The sequence below is a fragment of the Thamnophis sirtalis genome, unplaced genomic scaffold (genome assembly GCF_051295495.1).
Source record: "Thamnophis sirtalis isolate CommonGarterSnake01/CBP01778 unplaced genomic scaffold, rThaSir2_p1.2 scaffold_6, whole genome shotgun sequence".
Lineage (NCBI taxonomy): Eukaryota > Metazoa > Chordata > Lepidosauria > Squamata > Natricidae > Thamnophis > Thamnophis sirtalis.
In genome coordinates this window covers 81,783,977-81,802,046 of record NW_028261386.1, presented here as the reverse complement: position 1 = coordinate 81,802,046, position 18,070 = coordinate 81,783,977, and the positions used below count along the sequence as shown (strand labels likewise).

The following is an 18,070-nucleotide window of genomic DNA, read 5'->3' as shown; positions in this document are numbered from 1 at the left end:
CTCACGTTGCATTGTCTCATAGCATTGGCCTGGCTGTAACAGCCCTCTGCACCAGTAGCTTCTTCTGCCTGGCTTTAGGATCCTTTAGGATCCCTGAGTTGCCAATTGGGAATAGGCCAAAGGCTTGTGGGGACCAGGTGAGATGAGTGGAAGAGATAGTGAGGGGAGCTCTGCACTGTCCTTGTTGGTCATAACAGTGAACAAGTGCTAGGGCAATGCAGCAGCTGCAACTTTAAACTTGGTTGTTACATCTCTTTAATACCTAAAGAAGGACTGGACCTATCCCCTGTGAAGAATTACAGAGTTAAGAATTTCTCTTCTTAATAACAGTTACAATCTTTTCACATCTATCTTAGCCGAAAGAGTTTTAAGTTTTACAGGATTACGTACATGAAGACCAGTGTGGGGTGTTTTTTTTAACGCAGAAGACAACTAATAGGCAACATAAGAGTAATCTTGGATATAATTGAACATTTACAACCACCTAGAGACAAAGAGGCTGCACTAATTTTTCTAGATGCAAAAAAAAGTGATAATTTGAATTGGGAGTTTAAAGTAGTGAAAAGGATTTTGGATTGGGCTTTATACAGAATTTGAAGTCCATTTATACATTCCAGAAAGCTCTGATTATGGTGAAACAACAAAATCATGTGAAATCCAAAAAAAGATAGGTGTGTCTTTTATTCTCTTTATTATTTATTCTGGTGTTAGAACTGTTAAATAGGAATATTAGACAAGACAACAAGAGCAAAAGGATTACAAATTAAAGCACAACAACACAGTTTGTGCTTTTGCTGATGATTTGATATTGATTGTGCAAGACCCACTAGAAAATATTGAATATGTTATGAAGATGATTAAACTGTGGAGAAATGCTGGGTTTAAAAATAAAGACAATATTGACTAAGAATATGAATGTGGAAAAAACGAAGAAATTGGAATTTAAAACTGGTTTTAAAGTTGTGAAAACGTAAAATATTTGGGGGTGATTCCAAGTTGTATTACAAATAACTGTAAAAATATGGAAGGAGATAGATTTAAGCAGACACTAAAAACTAGAATTGTCATTAATGGAAAGAATATAAGTAATTAAAATAAATATATTACCTAGAGTGTTATTTCTACTCCAGACTATATTAAGGTGACCAGATTTTCAGATTGGTAAAGAGGGACACCATTGACCGGGGAGGGGGGGCTGTAACGTTCCCGTGGTTCGTCCATGAGGCCAATGTGGAGAAAAGACAAGACACAACCTTTCTCGGGATGGAGCGACCCAGATTGGGGGTGTAAGAGCCCCTTTTATTGAGATAGGACAAAGGCAGGAGGAGCAATAGCATGTGATTAAAAACAGCCTGTAAAAGTACAATTTCTAATCTACTGCTCAGTCTATATATGGTCAAATCCTGGACGTCAATGGTAGGGCACATCTCAGAATGTTATGTTATGCACTATCAGGATGTTATGGCGTTTTAGGAGTTTGTTTTCTCCTGTGTGATTCAGCGTGGCTCTGCATGCCCTGGTATGAACTGGACCATGGGTGACCCACACCTAGACAAGGAGCTATATTACAACAGGGGGCTTGATTTAAAAATTTATATTTTGTCAAAAGCTCACAAAAGGTGATTAATGACCCCAGGACACTGAAACCATCATAAATACGAATCTGTTGCCAAACAAAATTTTGATCATGTGACTATGAGGATGCTGCAACGGTCGCTAAGTGTGAAAAATGGTCATCAGTCACTTTTTTCAATGCCATTGTAACTTTGGTCACTAAACGTTTTCCCCCTCCTCGAGACACCTCCCTTCTTCCTTCCTTCATTCCTCTTGCTTATCTACCTTCACCTTATCCGTCTTCTACTCTTTCCCTCTCTTCCTTCCTTCCTCCTTCCATTCTTTCAGCTTCCTTTCTTTTGCCTATCTACCTTCTCTGTCTTTCTGCTCTTTCCATGTCTCTCTTCCCCTTCGCTTCTGTTCCTTCCTCCTTCCATCCTTTCACCTTCCCTCTTTCCTATTTCTTCCTTCTTCCTTCCTTCTGCCTATCTACCTTCACCTTCTCTGTCTTTCTGCTCTTTCCCTGTCTTCCCCTTTCCTCCCTCCCTTCTTTCCTTTCTAGTTCCATCTTTTCTTCTTTCCTCTCTCCCACCCTTTTTCTTCCTTCCTTCCTCCTTCCTCTTGCCTATCAACTTCATTCTCTTTGTCTTTCTGCTCTTTCCCTCTCTTCCCCTTCTCTTCCTACCTTCTTCCCTCCCTTCTTTTTCTTCCTTCCTTTCTTCTTCCATCTTCTTCCTTCTCCTTCCTCCTTCTTCTATTCTTTCTCCTTCCTTCCATCTTTTCTCCTTCCATCTTCTTCCCCCCTTCTTCTTTTCCTTCCTCCCTCCCTCCTTCCTTCCTCTCCTTCCAACTCTCTCCTTGGGAGGGGTTGGGGGTGAGGGGGCAGCAGAGACCAAATAAAGTCAGAAGATCTTATTAAAACTTTCCTATTTGTTGGATCGCATTGCTGCGAACTTATAAACCAAATCAGGAGAACATTTTGCAACCGAGGGTGCTGCAAGGAAAGGGGGGAGGGAGGCAGCCCTGCTGTTTCCCCAGTTTTGCAAGGAATGAGAAACGGTGCTTTAATCCGAAGCAAAGGATGACTGCAATCGGAACTGCAGACAGGGAAAGAAAGAAAGATCCTTCTAGCACAAAACCCACCTTTGCATGGTTGTGAGAACATAGGTAAAACAAAACAAAAAAGCACAGCGTCCCTCTGCCCTCTGAATGGGACTCAGCGTGACTCCAATTTGAATAGAAGGACACAGAGCCGGGTGGGGAGATAAGCACCTTCATTTGCATTCTCTGCGACCATGATGCTTTGCGAGGAACAATCCCAGGGGCTCCCCGTGACTTTTTGCAGATTTTTCCTTTTGTGCTTAAAAAAAACCGGGACTTTTTTAAAGCCACAGAATGAGCTGTCAGCCTGACAAAATGCAACCCCTTCCTTCGTCGTCCTCCTCCTCCTCCATCACTAACAGCTGGGGGCTCAGAAATCGGAGCGAAAAGCCAGTCCTCCATCTCTTCCCTCTTCCTGGATTTACTCCGAAGTTTCTTAAATCCCCCTTCTGTGCATAAACACTCCTTCAACCTATCTCTCTCTCTCTCTCTCTCTCTCTCTCTCTCTCTCTCTCTCTCTCTCTCTCTCTCTCTCTCTCTCTCTCTCTCTCTCTCTCTCTCTCTCTCTGTTTGTTTCTCACTCTCTGTGTGGCTCTTTGCCTCTATCTCCCTCCCTCCATCTCTCTGTCGTTCTCTCTGTGTGTCTCTCTGTGTCTCTCTCTCTGTCTCTCCCCCCTCCGTGTGTGTGTGTGTGTGTGTTTCTCACTCTGTGTTTGTATCTCTCTGTCTCTGTCTGTAAGCCGCTGTCGCACCTGTCGTCCTGGATCAGGCTGAGCTGCCTGTCCTTCTTCAGCACCTCCCGGGGGTGCACATCCATCGTAAAATCCATCGGATCATCCAAAGTTGCGGGGCTCAGCAGGACCTTGGCTGAATGCATGCAAACGCTCAAGTCCGCTGCTCGCCGCTCCTTAGCTAGTTGCAAAGTTCTCTCCAGAGATTCTGGCAGGTGGAAGCAGCGCTTGCCTCTCAAGCTTCGGCGAAGGGGATTTTTTTTGCGGGTCGAAGCCTGGGTGGCAGGGAAATTCCCTGCCGAAGTAGAAATTCCCCCCCTTTTTTTTCTACAGAAGGAAAAGGTTTTTTGACTGGGCAGCTCGACATGATTAAGGCCATTCTGTTCCTTCTTTGCACTGCCCTCCTGTCTCTGATAGCTGCCTGGTTAAAAAGGAGGAGGAGCCCATCGAGGAAGATGAGGAATGTGAGAGGGATTTCTGCCCCCACGGATGGGCTCTGGACTAGCAGAGCATCCTCTTCCTCCTTTTTAACCAGGTGATCTTTTTAACCAGGCGATCTTCGGCTGCTGCATAAGCCTACGGGCATGCGCTGCCCTTTTCTCTCTGATAGCCACCTGGTTAAAAAGGAGGAGGAGGCTCTGCTGGTCTGGAGCCCATCTGCGGGGGGAAGGGATCCCCCTTGCGTTCCTTGTCTTCCTGGATGGGCTCCGGACCAGCGGAGTCACCTCCTCCTTTTTAACCAGGGGGCTATCAGAGAGAAGAAGGTAGGACGTGCCCGTGGGCTTGTGCAGCACCCGAATTCTTGCCTCCTGTTCTTCGGCTGTTGCACAATCCCAAGGGCATGCGCTGCCCGGTTTGCTGAATCCGGCACGGCTTCAGAAAAAGAAGGCATGTGAGAAAGCCCCCCCCCATCCCCGCTGCCTGAAAGTTTGAATGAAGGAGGCTGCAGGCTCCTTTGTCCTCGGCTATGCGATTTTCTTTCGTTCTCTGCTGCCCGAATGAGTGAATGAGGCAGAGGGAGAATGAAAGGAGATTGCATCCCTTCTGTCTCCCCGTTGCTCAGAAAAGCAACTCCGGGAAGGTCCTTTGGTGGCGGCAGGCGTCCTAGAACCTGCCTGCTAGCAAAGGACCTTCCCTAAGTTGCTTTTCTGAGCAGCGGGGAGACAGAAGGGACAAAATACTGGCCGGCTGGGACGGGTATACAGGGCTTGGGGCGGGGCAGGCTTACCTCCGGGTCCGGTCACAAAAATCGGGACTTTTTAAGAACCCCCCAGTATGCAGGACAAATTGTGCAAAATCATGACTGTCCCGCCAAAATCGGGACGTCTGGTCACCTTAGACCAGTGGTTCTCAAACTTGGCAACTTTAAGACTTGTGGACTTCAACTCCCAGAATTCTCCAGCCAGAAGAGCTAGCTGGAGAATTCTGGGAGTTGAAGTCCACAAGTCTTAAAGTTGCAAAGTTTGGGAACCACTGCCTTAGACTATATTGATATTGATGAAAGATTCTTCTTTTAAACAGTGGCAGAAAGATATGTCTAAATTCATTTGGCAAAATAAAAAACCAAGAATCAAATATAAGCTCTTACAGGATTCTAAAGAGAGAGGAGGTTTGGGTTTGCCAGATCTTAGATTATATTATGATGCTTGTTGTTTGATATAATTAAAAGACTAGATAACTTTAAAAATCACAAGATTATTAGACCTTGAATGCTTTGATTTGAGGCATGCCTATTTGTGGTACTACAAAGTAAGAGTTAACCCTGATTTTAAGAATCATAGTATTAGGCAATCAATTGGGCATGTATGGTGGAAATATAAAAGAAATTGGCTGAAAGAGTGCTACTTTGGTTATAACCTCATGAAGCACTACATAGAACAAAGAAGTTATTGGGATGTAAATGGATGATATAATGGAACTTATTGACACTTGAAAAAGAGGAACTCAAAGACGAGAACAATTAGTGAAGGATTTGGTGACTGGTTTAATTATTCTAGAACTTTTGAAAGATTTCAACTTGATAAAATAATTTTGTTTTCACAGGAGTTAAATCTGAACTGGATATAAATTTACACAAATGTATTTACTTCTGGACCTTTTAATTGTTGTCCTACAGCTCCTTAGTGTGATAGAATAGGTAAGAAAATTTAATTTACTTGAAGATGGAAGCATGGAGGGCTTGTTGCTCTTTTCAATTGGTAGGTAGTCCATTTATTTGGGTGCTTATAATATTTATAATATTCAATAATAGGTGTCCCCAAAGTAATTAGTGTTCTTTATTATAACATCATTTCCCGCTACACATTTTGTTCTGGGTGTGAAATATTAGTTTTCTCACTTTCATTCGTTCTTAGTTATATTACCTTTCCAAATCCAATGAATAAGTTAATTTATAGGCTCCTTAGAATATTTTTTCTGGAAGTTGATGAATACAGCTTTAATAAATTTCAAGAAAAATTAGAATACAAGAAGGGCAGCAGAAAATTGAAAAGGATCTTACTTTCAAAGGCTAGAGAAATCTCAGATTTCTTCTAGCATGTCCTCAGATTGACTCCTGCTGCTGTAAAAGGGAAGCCACTGAAAATATTGGCTAATGTAACCATGAAGTTAATTAGGCCAGATGTTAAGATACTAAATTTTATTCTGCTAGTCATGAATAAAATGCATTTCAATCTGCTACATTTTTAATCTTTCCGCCACTGATAATTTCAAAAGATTTTGTCTATTTTAGACACCTTTATAGAATAAATTGAGTAATATAAGAGAATATTACTTGATTACAATAATCATCTAGGAACAAGACCAGTTGCCACAAAATCTGATCCCATCAAATATAATTAAGGTGCGATGCAATTCACTGCATACATAAGACACATGAAACTGTGTTGCTAAATTCAAATTAACATTTTGAAACATTTTCAAATTTGTCATACAGCCAGATCCTAGTTTATAGATGCAGTTTTTTAACAGCTTTGACAGAGATTTTGCTTAGTAAATAGTATACTATTCTCAAATAGCCCATCCTGATATGTTGGCTTCTGCTGCGTCATAGATTGAATTAAACTTGCTGTTAGGACCATTGGCTTTAATATATTAAGTCTTTAACATGCATAGGATAGTGTACCAGCAAAATGTTAAGAGTTATTTATTTTATGAAATTTATATAGTTCCTTGTCTCACCAAAAGCAACTCTGGGTAGCACAAAACAAAATTACATTAAAAACCTGTATCAAATATACACTTTATATTAATAAATATAATAAAAAACGGACACGGTGGCCAATGTTCCCTCTAATTTTTTTTCAGTGTGTGCGGAAAAGTATAGTGTTCGAGCGGCACATTTTCATGCCTGAGCACCTGAATTTTTTTTAGCCATAATTGCCATTAGAGCAGATGTTGGGAGGGGGCCAAGGAGGAAAAGGGTCCCCTCCCTCTCCCTCAGACCCACAGGAAGGAAGGGAGGGGAGGGGGAGGGAAAGGAAAGAAAATGGGAAACAAGAAAAGGAAAGGAAAAAGGAAAGGAAATAGAAAAGAAGGAAAGGAAAAAGGAAAGGAAAGGAGAAAGGAAAGGAAAAGAGAAAGGAAATAGAAAAGAAGGAAAGGAAAAAGGAAAGGAAATGGGAAAGAAGAAAGGAAAGGAAAAGAGAAAGGAAATGGAAAAGAAGGAAAGGAGACAGGAAAGGAAAAGAGAAAGGAAATAGAAAAGAAGGAAAGGAAAAAGGAAAGAAAAAAGGAAAGGAAATGGAAAAGAAGGAAAGGAGAAATGAAAGGGAAAGAGAAAGGAAATGGAAAAGAAGGAAAGGAAAGGAGAAATGAAAGGGAAAGAGAAAGGAAATGGAAAAGGAGGAAAGGAAAAGGAAAAGAAGGAAAGGAAAAGAGAAAGGAAAGGAAAAAGGAAAGGAAAGGAGAAAGAAAAGGAAATGGAAAAGAAGGAAAGGAAAAGGAAAAGAAGGAAAGGAAAAGAGAAAGGAAAGGAAAAAGGAAAGGAAAGGGGAAAGAAAAGGAAATGGAAAAGAAGGAAAGGCAAAGAGAAAGGAAAAGAAAAAGAAAGGAAGTTAGAAGAAGGACAGAAAGGAAAAGGAAAGAGTGGAAAGGATTGGTACTGCTTAAAAATCAAATCTCAAGATCCCGTGGACCCCTTTGGCTCAGGCATTCCAATTCCACGCTGCTTCCCTCTCTCCCCAAAGCGAAGGGATTGCAGAAAAAATGCTGAGCCCAGAACGGGGCTTCAGATGAGGCAATGCCTGAGAAACCCCGGATGTGCAGAGAAACGCAAGCTACAACCAGCGAATCCCGTTTTCCCAGGAATTGACGAAGCCCCAGAGGACCAATGGGAATTCTCCCTTCTGCAGCGTCATTGATCTCCGGGCAGAGTCTTCCTTGATTTCACCAATCACCAGATGGAGGAGAGTTCGGTGCAGAGAGAGAAGGGAGGGAGGGGGGATATTTTTAGTCACATTTAAGGACATTAAAAACACTGCGCTGCAGTTTGAAACTTGTGCACGGTGTTTTTTTGTTACCTGCGCGGCCGCGCACATGCGCAGCTTAGAGGGAACCCTGGTGGTGGCTCAGTGGCTAAGATGCTAAGCTTGTCGATCAGGTTGGCAGTTCAGCGGTTCGAATCCCTAGTGCTGTGTAACTGAGTGAGCTCCTGTTATTTGTCCCAGTTTCTGCCAACCTAGCAGTTCAAAAGCATGTAAAATGCAAGTAGAAAAAGATGGACCACCTTTGGTGGGAAGGTAACAGCGTTCTGTGCGCCTTTGACATTTAGTCATGCTGGCCACATGACTATGGAGATGTCTTCAGACAAGTGCTGGCTCTTCGGCTTTGAAACGAAGATGAGCACCACCCCCTAGAGTCAGGAAGAACTAGCATATACGTGCAAGGGGAACCTTTACATATCATAAAAGACAAGATAGAAAACCTAGACAACCAGAGGGATAAAATTAGTCATCTCAACAATAGAGCCATCTCAGCAAGCTGGTTCAGCTCTGCAGGAACAATTGTCATTATTACTACCTGGCATGGGAGAAATTATTATTTCCTAAAAGAGAGCTACTGTATTATTGGTGTGAATTTGTGGGCCACTGATAATTCCACTCTTATTACATTTCTTAACACCCAGAAGGGAATGGGTCATGTATGGCCTTCTGTATGAGGTATTTCAATTCCAGATACATTCTAACCAGTATAAATCAGGCAAAGATCATAGAAGTTGCTGGCTCACCATACATGGAGCACTATGTGTGGTTTGTCCTCAGCCTATGCAATGATTTGATGGCGGTGAGGGGAAGTGAAATAATTTCATTTACTTAAGAAGTAAACTGAACCCTGCTAATATATCATATACTTTTCTATTGACCACTCTTATAGCCACATGGTAGGGCAGCTGCATGCAATATGCCCATTATTAGAATTAAATTTCCAAATGAATTTCAGAAATACAGGTTTAAAATGGGGCACAAGAGTTCAAGAGCAACCCAGGTGCTATTAAACGCCCAATTGTGTAGTGCTCCTGAGATGCACAAGCTTTGCTTCTCCAGCGCCAATTGTGACTCCTCCTTCAGCATAGAATTAGCTACCATGATCAGTGCAAGAGACTTCTTTTTGGCAATGTTGGAAATCCTTAGGTCTGTACCATATGTGCATGTGCAGTGATGAAATACGATAAATATGATGAAATGACAAAAATTTTATAAATAAGAAATTAAAATTATTTTTATATCATTTTTATTCTGTGAAATAAAGTATAAAAACTTACAAACTGGAGAACATATCTAGACACAAAAAAGATGATACTTAAACAAAACATGTATACAAGAGCAGAGCAATATCTGCTCCCCTTTCTCCCCCATCAAAATACTTGCCTGCATTTCAGTGGGATTTTAGAAAACACTTGCCAATTTAGGGTTTTTTTAGGCTATTGGAGAATATCCATATATTTATATATTAAAGATAAAAATCAACAACCTGATTTTGACTGGTAGATAGACTGTCCATAGCAAAGTGACTGTACAATGTGCCCCCTTATTTGTTGCCTATTTTGCTAGACTGAACTTAAGAAATTGTAATACAAAGAACAGAGAGGATGCCACTCGACGTTCCACTTTAACCTGAAAACCAACCATGATATAATTTGGTCATTCTTCCATTTTGTTCTGTTATAAAATGATACTAGTAATTAAAAAAATAAGATCAGCTTTCTTTCTCCTAATTTTCACATATTTATCAGGTGAATTCAGACAATTGCTTTGATTGTTTTTCTTCTTTTCTGTATCTCAAAAACAGGCTGAAAACTGTTACTCCATAGGGAGTTGGGTACAAGGACCTCTTTGTAGAGTTCTTCTAATTAACTTCCTTCAGGTTTTGAGCAATAATAAATTTCAACATTATTTGTTTCCATTCAATGATATATATAAATAGTCATGGTCTATGGTCTGTGTAATTTAAATACGCTTCTAAAAAGTGTATTTTTACTTATATTAAAAAACATTTTAGTTGTTCAAAAAAGTGATCAATTTGAAAAGGGTGCATGCGGTACATACATGCCTGAAGTATATACACTTAGGCACACACATTATGCATATAAAATGATTGCCATCACATTACTGCTATTTTAATGAAATGATCCTGAGCACATTTTGCTTAGAGTTTGAGTGCCCTGGATAGGATCTATTGCCAGTTCAACTTAATTCAATTCAATTATGTGCTTAGGATCATATTCTTATTCTTTGTGAATGGACATAGTATCAGTGGACTGAGCTGAACGTAAACATTTGTCAAAAATTGTGTAGGTAAAAAAAATTGGATTGCTTCTATTAAAGGAGCTTCTGAAATGACTAACAGGCATAACTATATGCATTTCACTTAGGAATTTAATTTTCTTAACTAATCTTCCTCTAACAAGTAATCAGGTTTGGGAATAAACAATTGAAACTTGACCGACATAGTTTTCTTCTCACCTTCTCAGTGCATTCAAGCATATAATTAAACAATATTTCAAATAGTTTACAGTCCTGCCATTGAGCCATTTATCACTGTAGCATAGTTTCCAAGATAAGAAATTAGTCTTACACATTTTCTTCATCATTAACATCAATAGTTATAATTTGATATAATATCCTTTATTAATGTTAGGCTTTTACTGGGAAAAGGGCCAGACTTCCTTTCATGTCAGTGAAGTTATGGTGAGGGAGAAGGAGGAAGATAAGTTTAATAAAAATATGAATAAACAAACATAACCTTTTGTTACAAAAAAAAACAAAACCCAGGTTTCATGATCAGTCTAACAATACTGCTTCCTGTTCTTTTTTGATAGAGTCTAAAACTGAATGATCACTCTCTGTAGTTTCAGCATCTCCACTTAGCAGAATGGATCTTTCCTCTTCTAAAGTAAAGACTGAGTTCTGACTTTGGCAAGAATGTTTGACAACTTCGTTAGGCGTGGAGAACGTCTTGTCACACAAGTTGCACTTATAGGGTTTGTTGGCCTGTACTAACATGTTGTCCATCTGGTTGCCTTCCTCAAATGTACAGAGCTCTAGAGTCTGTTTGTCTACCACAGTATAGGTGTCCATGCTTTGGTTAAGACATACATGCCTAGCAGCTTGATTGGCCCGGCAGAAACTTTTGTCACAAGTACTGCACTTGAAAGGCTTGCCGGTATGTATGTACATGTGCTCTCTCCAGTGGCTTTTCTGAATGAACTTGCGTCCACAAATGGAGCATTCATACTTCCGCCTTTTCACTTCTCTTTCTTGATCTGCTTGCTCCAAATTGTCAATATCTGCAATATCTGAGGGCGGGGGGGTTTCTGCTTGCTGCTGCCCGTCAATTATGGGTGAATCTGAGATCTGTTGCAGCTCACTGTCACTGATCATTCCGGCTTCAGTCGCTTCCATAGCATCTTTTTCAGGAGCATTATTACACAGGGACAAGGGAATGCTACTTTCCCCGTGCTGGTTGGATGCAAAGGGCACTCCTGTGTGAATTTGGAGATGCTCACGCAAGCTACTTCGCAAATTGAAACGTCGACCACACAGGTGGCAGGCATAGTATTTGGGAAAGCTTCCATTTTTTTTCATAATGCTTGGCTTGACATGCGCTATTGTGAGAGAGGCAGGTTGATCATCTGAGGAAGAGGCTTCCATGTTGGTTTCATTTCCAGGTGAAGGATGAGAAGGAGCTGATACTAATTCGGGAGACAGTGAAGGCTGCAGAGGGTCAGGGGGAGCTATATTTGTTGGGGGCACTGGAGGCAAACTTGGTGGTGGTATCTGGGATATTTGGGAGGGTTCATGTACCTGTTCTTGGGTCACTCTTGAGAGCTGAGGCCGTGCTTCTCGCAAAGGCTTGTCAGGTGCTGTCACTGCCTTGGTGGGATTCCTTGCTTGGTGATCCGCAATCTGAATACCGTATAATGATGATGCCAATGGGAAAACTTGCTCTGGGTGTGCAAAGTTTCCTTGGCTGGCAAGACTGGCCTCTTGGATCAGCGGGTATGCATGCAAGAATTTTATCCCTTGCTCAAGTCGAATAGGATCTATGAGCTGAGGTGCCATCTTTCCAGTGTACATCAAATGCAAGAGGTAACTGAAAATATCTGGCTGTATGTCAGCTGCCTTCAAGCGGACACATTCACTGCAAAAAAAGAAATTACAGTATTAATGAAGAAAAAGAGGGGGGACCTCTAAAGATGTATTATAGTATTTACTCAAGGCAGCAGTACATCCCCTATACATCAGAAGTGATCAGACTTCATGTATCAAAAAGCATAGGCTTTCCTCCTGTTTACAGATGTATGTACAGAAAAGTTGTCTCCCTCTGCATATTGCTCGCTGTCACTACATTTCTGTGGCACTGAAATACAGGAATACTTTTGCAGCATCAACATTGGCTAACAACAGGAGGAGATGGGCAGTTAAGTAGTATGAAGTTTTTTTTCTAATCTGTCAAGAAAATGACCTCTGAAACAGGTTATCTATTAAATGGCTTAATAATGAGGATCTGAATCACTATAGCCAACTTTTCAGCAAATTTATATTTAGCAGCAAAACCTCTACCTTGGTTTGAATGGAGTATAGATGTATGTTGACAGCTTATTACTTCTTGAAGAATTCAAAACTTTCACTTGACAGAAATAAGTAAGGCAAAAAGAACACGGTTCCCGATTCTTAATCTTCTAATAGCAAAGACTTAAGATGAAGAATACTGATGTATAACTGAACAAAATGTACCACATACATTTATTCAGCTTATCACAAATATCTGTAATTTCAACTACTGTGAATAAAAACAGTAATTATTTATTTTTCCATATCCCATGCTTTTATTCCATGTCAGACGATTACTTCTTAAAGAGATTCATAAGAACTAAACCAGAAAGTAGACTAAACCTCAGGTTTACTAAAAAAGGCGAGAGAATGAAATGCAGATGGCAAACAATTCCTCAAGCCCATTTTGAAATCAGTATCCACTTCTGGCCAGACTGATCTCTCTTTCCTAATTATCTTTTCTGAATAGCAATTCATAGTCTTAAATTCTCTGGGCTGATTCCACACAGTGTTGCCTTTGAACACTCACTATCTGACTGGAAAGGACAAAGCTCTATAGCTTCTCCTATGGCAATATAAAGAGAAAGCTAGGTTCTTCCTGGAATGGATGGATAGGGACTGCCCCTCCTTAACCCTTGGTTTCCTGCTACTTAGGAAATTGTAATTTACACCAAAAGAACCTCACACAAATTACAGTGGCTGAACCTGAATCATAAATCAAGTGCCAATGAAGTTAGCAAGACTTAAATTCTAATTGTCTTAAATGATCTGCAGATTGCACTGCATGTTACTTATTGAGGTAGACAAAGTAACCCTATACTAACAATGTTTGAATGAATGAATGAATGAATGAATGAATGAACATATGCATGTATGTATGTATATGTTTCTGTCGTGATGGACTCTTGTGACGAGCCAATTGACAGATAATGGAAGCTGTTAGCTTCCTCCCATAATTGGGGCTTACCAGGGGTTGTGATAATATATATGTGTGTGTGTGTGTGTGTGTGTGTGTGTGTGTGTGTGTGTTATATTTATGCTGATAAATAAATAAAGGGAGACTAGTATAGATCTATTTCAAGCTATTTAGCTCTCATCAGCTAGCCATAACCCATGTTGGGAATCGAACCTGTGCTCTATTGCCTCTTAGGCAGATGTGTTAACCATTGAGCTACAGAGCTCGACTCCTTATCAGCCAGCCAGGGTGAGAGGTATATATTTAAAGTCACAACCCCTGGTATGCCCAAATATGGGAGGAAGGTCACACTTCCACTCTCTGTCTTCGGCTCGTCACAAGAGACCATCCAGCAGAAAACCAATATTTTTTACTGTTGCCTATATATATACACACACACACACACACACACACACACACACACACACGTACATACACATACATACACATACATACATACATATGAGTGTGTGTGCAAGCGCGTATACAGTACCTGCTTTGATGAACAAACAACATCTTGAAGTAGTTGGAAAAAGAGGCAAGGACGGATTTATGTGCCTTAAAGTACACATCACCAATAGCAACTGTGCAGTCACACAAGAAACCAAACTCCCTCTGAGCATTAAGCTGCTGTAGAAGAATAAGTCCATGGTTGGCCAAATCCATTTTTTAAAATCTGTGAAGTAGAAAAAGTTATTGAAAACATATTTCTTTAAAGATTCTGTCATATGCCCAAAGAAGGTGAAATTTGGAAGGGCACAATTCACAGGTACTAAAACCATTTATCTGATTTTTATAGCTACCTATTTTTTACCTATTGTGAATGAGCAAGAAACATACAAGGACTTAACAATCCGAATTGGGACAAGAATTTCCATCACTAAGCCCATGCTCATTAGGTAAAACAAGGAGGGACAATAGCAGCCTTGGTTAGGGGAGCCTCAGCAGCAGAGGCAGAAAGAAGAGGCAAAGATCAGCTGGAGATAGGTGGTGGCAGGGTAAGTGGTTTTGGTACACAGGGTCCAAAAGGGCAAATACAGGGTGGGTGGTGGGTGTTAAAGTGCATATTCTGTGTGTAAATATGAATGGGCTGCCAAGCACCCAAATTTCAGTCAAGTGAGGACTATCTATAGGATTAAAATCAACAAAAGAAATAAAAGCAAGAATAGATAACATAATAATTAGCACAACAATGCTCATTACCTGTTTGCCAGCAATGTATCAATATATATTTCAGACAACTAAAAAAATCAAATTTATTTAAAGCCATCGCATTCATAATACTTCAGTTTGTAGACTGGTTGAAATACAACGATTAAAAACTTGAGAGCAAATAAATGAAGGTTTTGAATTGTGATAGAATATTAAAAAAAATTGGAAATGCTGCATAGGATCAGGAGAATTAAACCAAATGTAATTATAAAACTCTTGCTCTCTCACAGCATTTTTAAATATTTGGGAATATTTGTAGGACTCCTGAGTATTGCTATATCTAAATGCTACTCTCTCGATTAGTTTTTCAGCTATATTTTTATATTTCATTTTATATTTTGTTTCTGTAATGAATGCTTTGCACACTAAATTCAATCAAATGTTCAGGAAAACTTGCAGCAAACGGGGAAAATGAATTAGATAAAAATCACAGCATTCATTCGAGGTTAAAATAAGAATACATCCGTTTTCCGGATTAAGCATCTAGCATTAAATAAAGGCGAGATCTCTCTGGATAATTGAGAGAGGATCACTGCTTTCCTGCCCAGACAAAAAAGAAAAAAGTGTCCAGAAGAAGGGTGGGATCAAAATTCAAAAGCGTCTTCCGCCCCAGGAAAAAAGGCAGAACCTCTTCCGAGAGGCTCATCCCTCCCTTTGGAGAGAGGAACTCCTCGCCAAGCGCAAGAAAAAGCCGCTCAGGAGGCAGCAAACCCTCGCAGACGCCAACGGGGCGGGCAAACAGCAGCCTACAGCGGTGGAGGACCGCAAGCTTCCTTCACCCTCCGCCCCCGCCGTGAATCACACTGTGACAGGCCGCCGGCATTTTCTATTGGCTGCCTGCGGAGCAAAAGGGGGCAAGGCAGCGAGGCCAAGCGCGCGCCACGGCCACTGCCTCGGCCCCGCCTTCTCCCCTGCGCAGGCGGACGCGAAGCCGTCGCGTGCGCGCACACGCAACGCACGGGAGGCGGCGGGGCGGCGTACGGACGGCGGCGCGAGACGACGTAAGCAGCGCGAGCGAGCGGGCTGGGGCGCCTAGGCGCGCGAGAGACGGGAACCGCCGCTGTCGCCAGGGCCGCCTAGGCTGCTGAGGAGACGCAGACGGAGCCGCCCACCCTCACCCCCCTCCTTTCCTCTCTCTCTCTGCCTCCCTCCCTCCCTTTCCCGCTCCGCGCGGCTGCCTCGGCGCCTGCCCCTCCCCCTTCCTCCTAGGCCGGGCTGCTGCCGCCGCGGGTGAGAGAAAAAAAAGGGGAAAGGCCGCTACCCAACTCGGCGAGGGCGTTCAGGGCCAAGCCAAGCCCGGATCAGCCCAGGTTCTACCAGGGCAGGAGTTTCTTTAGCAGCCTCAACCGGGAGACCTCTCCCTCTCCTCCCCGAGGCAGCCGCCTCCACCGGCGCCATTTCGGGGTTTCGGCTGGGAAAGCCCCCCTCAGGGCCCGGAGAGCCTCCTGGCTTTCCTCCGGGTCTGAACCTGGCCTACTCGACCGCCAGTACAATGGTGGGACGGTAGATAGATGGGGGTGGGGGTGGGAAGAGAGCAAGGGGCCTCGCCGGCGCCACGCGCCCCCCTCCCCTCTTTCACTCCGGGCCACCCGCCCCTTCTCTCCCGCGTCTTCTCGGAGGATGAGTGTGTGTAGGGGGGGAAGGGGGGGTCAGGCGGCACTCACCTGGCTCGCGCTTTCGGGGAGGGGGGGGCCGCGGTCTCCGCCCGCCCAGGAGCAGCAGCAGCAGCGCCAACAACGGAGTCAGCGCGGCGGCGGCGGCGGCGGCTTTTCCTGTCCGGTTACGTTAGGGTCACATGACCGAGAGCGGAGCAGAGAGGCTGTAGCGAGGAGCCCCCGCCGGGGAGAGACGGGGGGGGGGAGGCGGCGACGAGCGCTGTGGCGGCAACAGCAGCAGGAGCCTCCCCTCCCCCGCTTTCCTCCTTCGCCGCCTGCTTGGCTGGCTTGGCTTCGCCTATTGGCGCGCGCCGCTTGCAGTGAGCGGGACGCAGGCCTCACCGGCTGGGCTCTAAGCTGCCGCGACCGCCTAGCTTTGGCGGCCGTGGTAGGACTTGCGGGAACGGACGACGGAAAGGGGGCCCATTCCGCGCGCTTCGGCTCTTTAAAGCTTAGCCCCCGTTCTCCCTATTTTTTTCTTTTTAATGTCTTCCGTTGCTCTGATGCAGGTGGGAGAGAAGTGGTGGCCAGAACCTGAAGTAAGGTGCACTTTGGTTAGAAAAGAGGGAGAAGGATAATTTCAACCATCTGTGGATGGCCCTTGGCTTGATTTGGCTCTTTATGACAACTTTAAAAAAATGATTGGCATCCGAGTATTTCTAAAGTATGCATTTAAGTAGTTTAATACTAAATCCCACTTCTTGGTGCAGAGGTCAAGTAACATGGATTTGAACTTAGTAAACTTATTTGAAGTTTATCCCTTTCAGCAGTAGTGACTTATGTGAGAAATGTGTTGAATTTTTTTTTAAGAAGCTCAATACATTTGTCTCCTGCTTTAGTGGAAAGAATGATATTCCACATAGGTTTAGATTTGTAATTGCAGAATTGTATGGTTTTAGTGGTGAACCTATTTCTTTGATGGATGGATAGCAGTAATCCTGCAGCATGAAATAAAGTATTGTATGGTTTCATAGTAGGACATATGAAATACATAAAACTGCTGGAATTCAATTTCTTATAAAAAAAACCTGAACCCTAAGCAGAGTGATAGATTAATGGTTATAAGTATGATGTGTTAATGGAGTGATCTGCACCAAAGTAAAGGAACTGAAATTAAAAATAATGTATGCAGTAGCAATTTTTATTAGGTTTTCTCAAAACAGCCATTCCTTTAGTTTATAGTAAGATGCAATAATATGAATAGGATTGTGGTCCTGGAGCAGTTTGATGTCCTTTCCCAGAAAAAAAAAGTGGGAAATTTGTTCTAAGCATTTCTAAATCTCTGGACTTGCTTTGATTTCTGTCACTTCTTTTCTGTTATTGCTTAAGCAGCTGTTTCTGTTTTTTACTAGGCTGTGGAGATTAACTTCATTTTTTGTTCTATTTACTTTACAGATGTAATCAGGTCTTCCCTTTCTATTTAATTATATTGAAAGATTCACATGTGATTCTACACACATTGCTCTGAAATTTGTCCTTTTGAGTTTAGTAAATTACAATGAGGTTAGCATGTGTAGGAGTAAAGACTTAATTTCTTAATAAACATTAACACAAACTTTATTGGTTTGTTTGTTTATCTGATCTGAATTACCTGGTGGGAATTCTGTAACTTTAAAGTTGGGAAAAGATTCTCTTGAAAGAGTTGTATGCTTTAATATCTAAGATTATGTGTGTTCAATTTTTGTTTCAGGTAATCTTTTATCACTTATAAACAAAGAACTAAAAATAGGGGGAGGTAATGAAGTATTGAAATTTAGTCTCAGATTTACAGATCTACATGATTTTTCCTGGATCAGTACTACTGATTTT

At 42.1% G+C, this 18,070-nt stretch overlaps 1 protein-coding gene across 1 annotated transcript; it reads right to left on the bottom strand.

The window, feature by feature from the left end:
* Positions 1–9,099: 9,099 nt before the first annotated feature.
* ZBTB2 (zinc finger and BTB domain containing 2) lies at positions 9,100–16,656 on the bottom strand. The gene is made up of 3 exons (XM_014066419.2): positions 16,271–16,656; positions 13,888–14,070; positions 9,100–12,026 (listed from the first exon to the last, which is right to left on the bottom strand). The coding sequence occupies exons 2-3, from the start codon at positions 14,058–14,060 to the stop codon at positions 10,667–10,669; spliced, it is 1,533 nt and encodes a 510-aa protein (XP_013921894.1). The 5' UTR covers positions 14,061–14,070; positions 16,271–16,656; the 3' UTR covers positions 9,100–10,666.
* Positions 16,657–18,070: the final 1,414 nt, after the last annotated feature.

What these genes read in the sequence shown, in the direction of transcription:
- ZBTB2 (XM_014066419.2), bottom strand. Translation starts at nt 14,060, where the DNA reads ATGGATTTGGCCAACCATGGACTTATTCTTCTACAGCAGCTTAATGCT. An exon ending in TTGTTTGTTCATCAAAGCAG is followed by an intron (nt 12,027 to 13,887) that starts GTACTGTATACG and finishes CTTTTTTTGCAG; the next exon opens with TGAATGTGTCCGCTTGAAGG.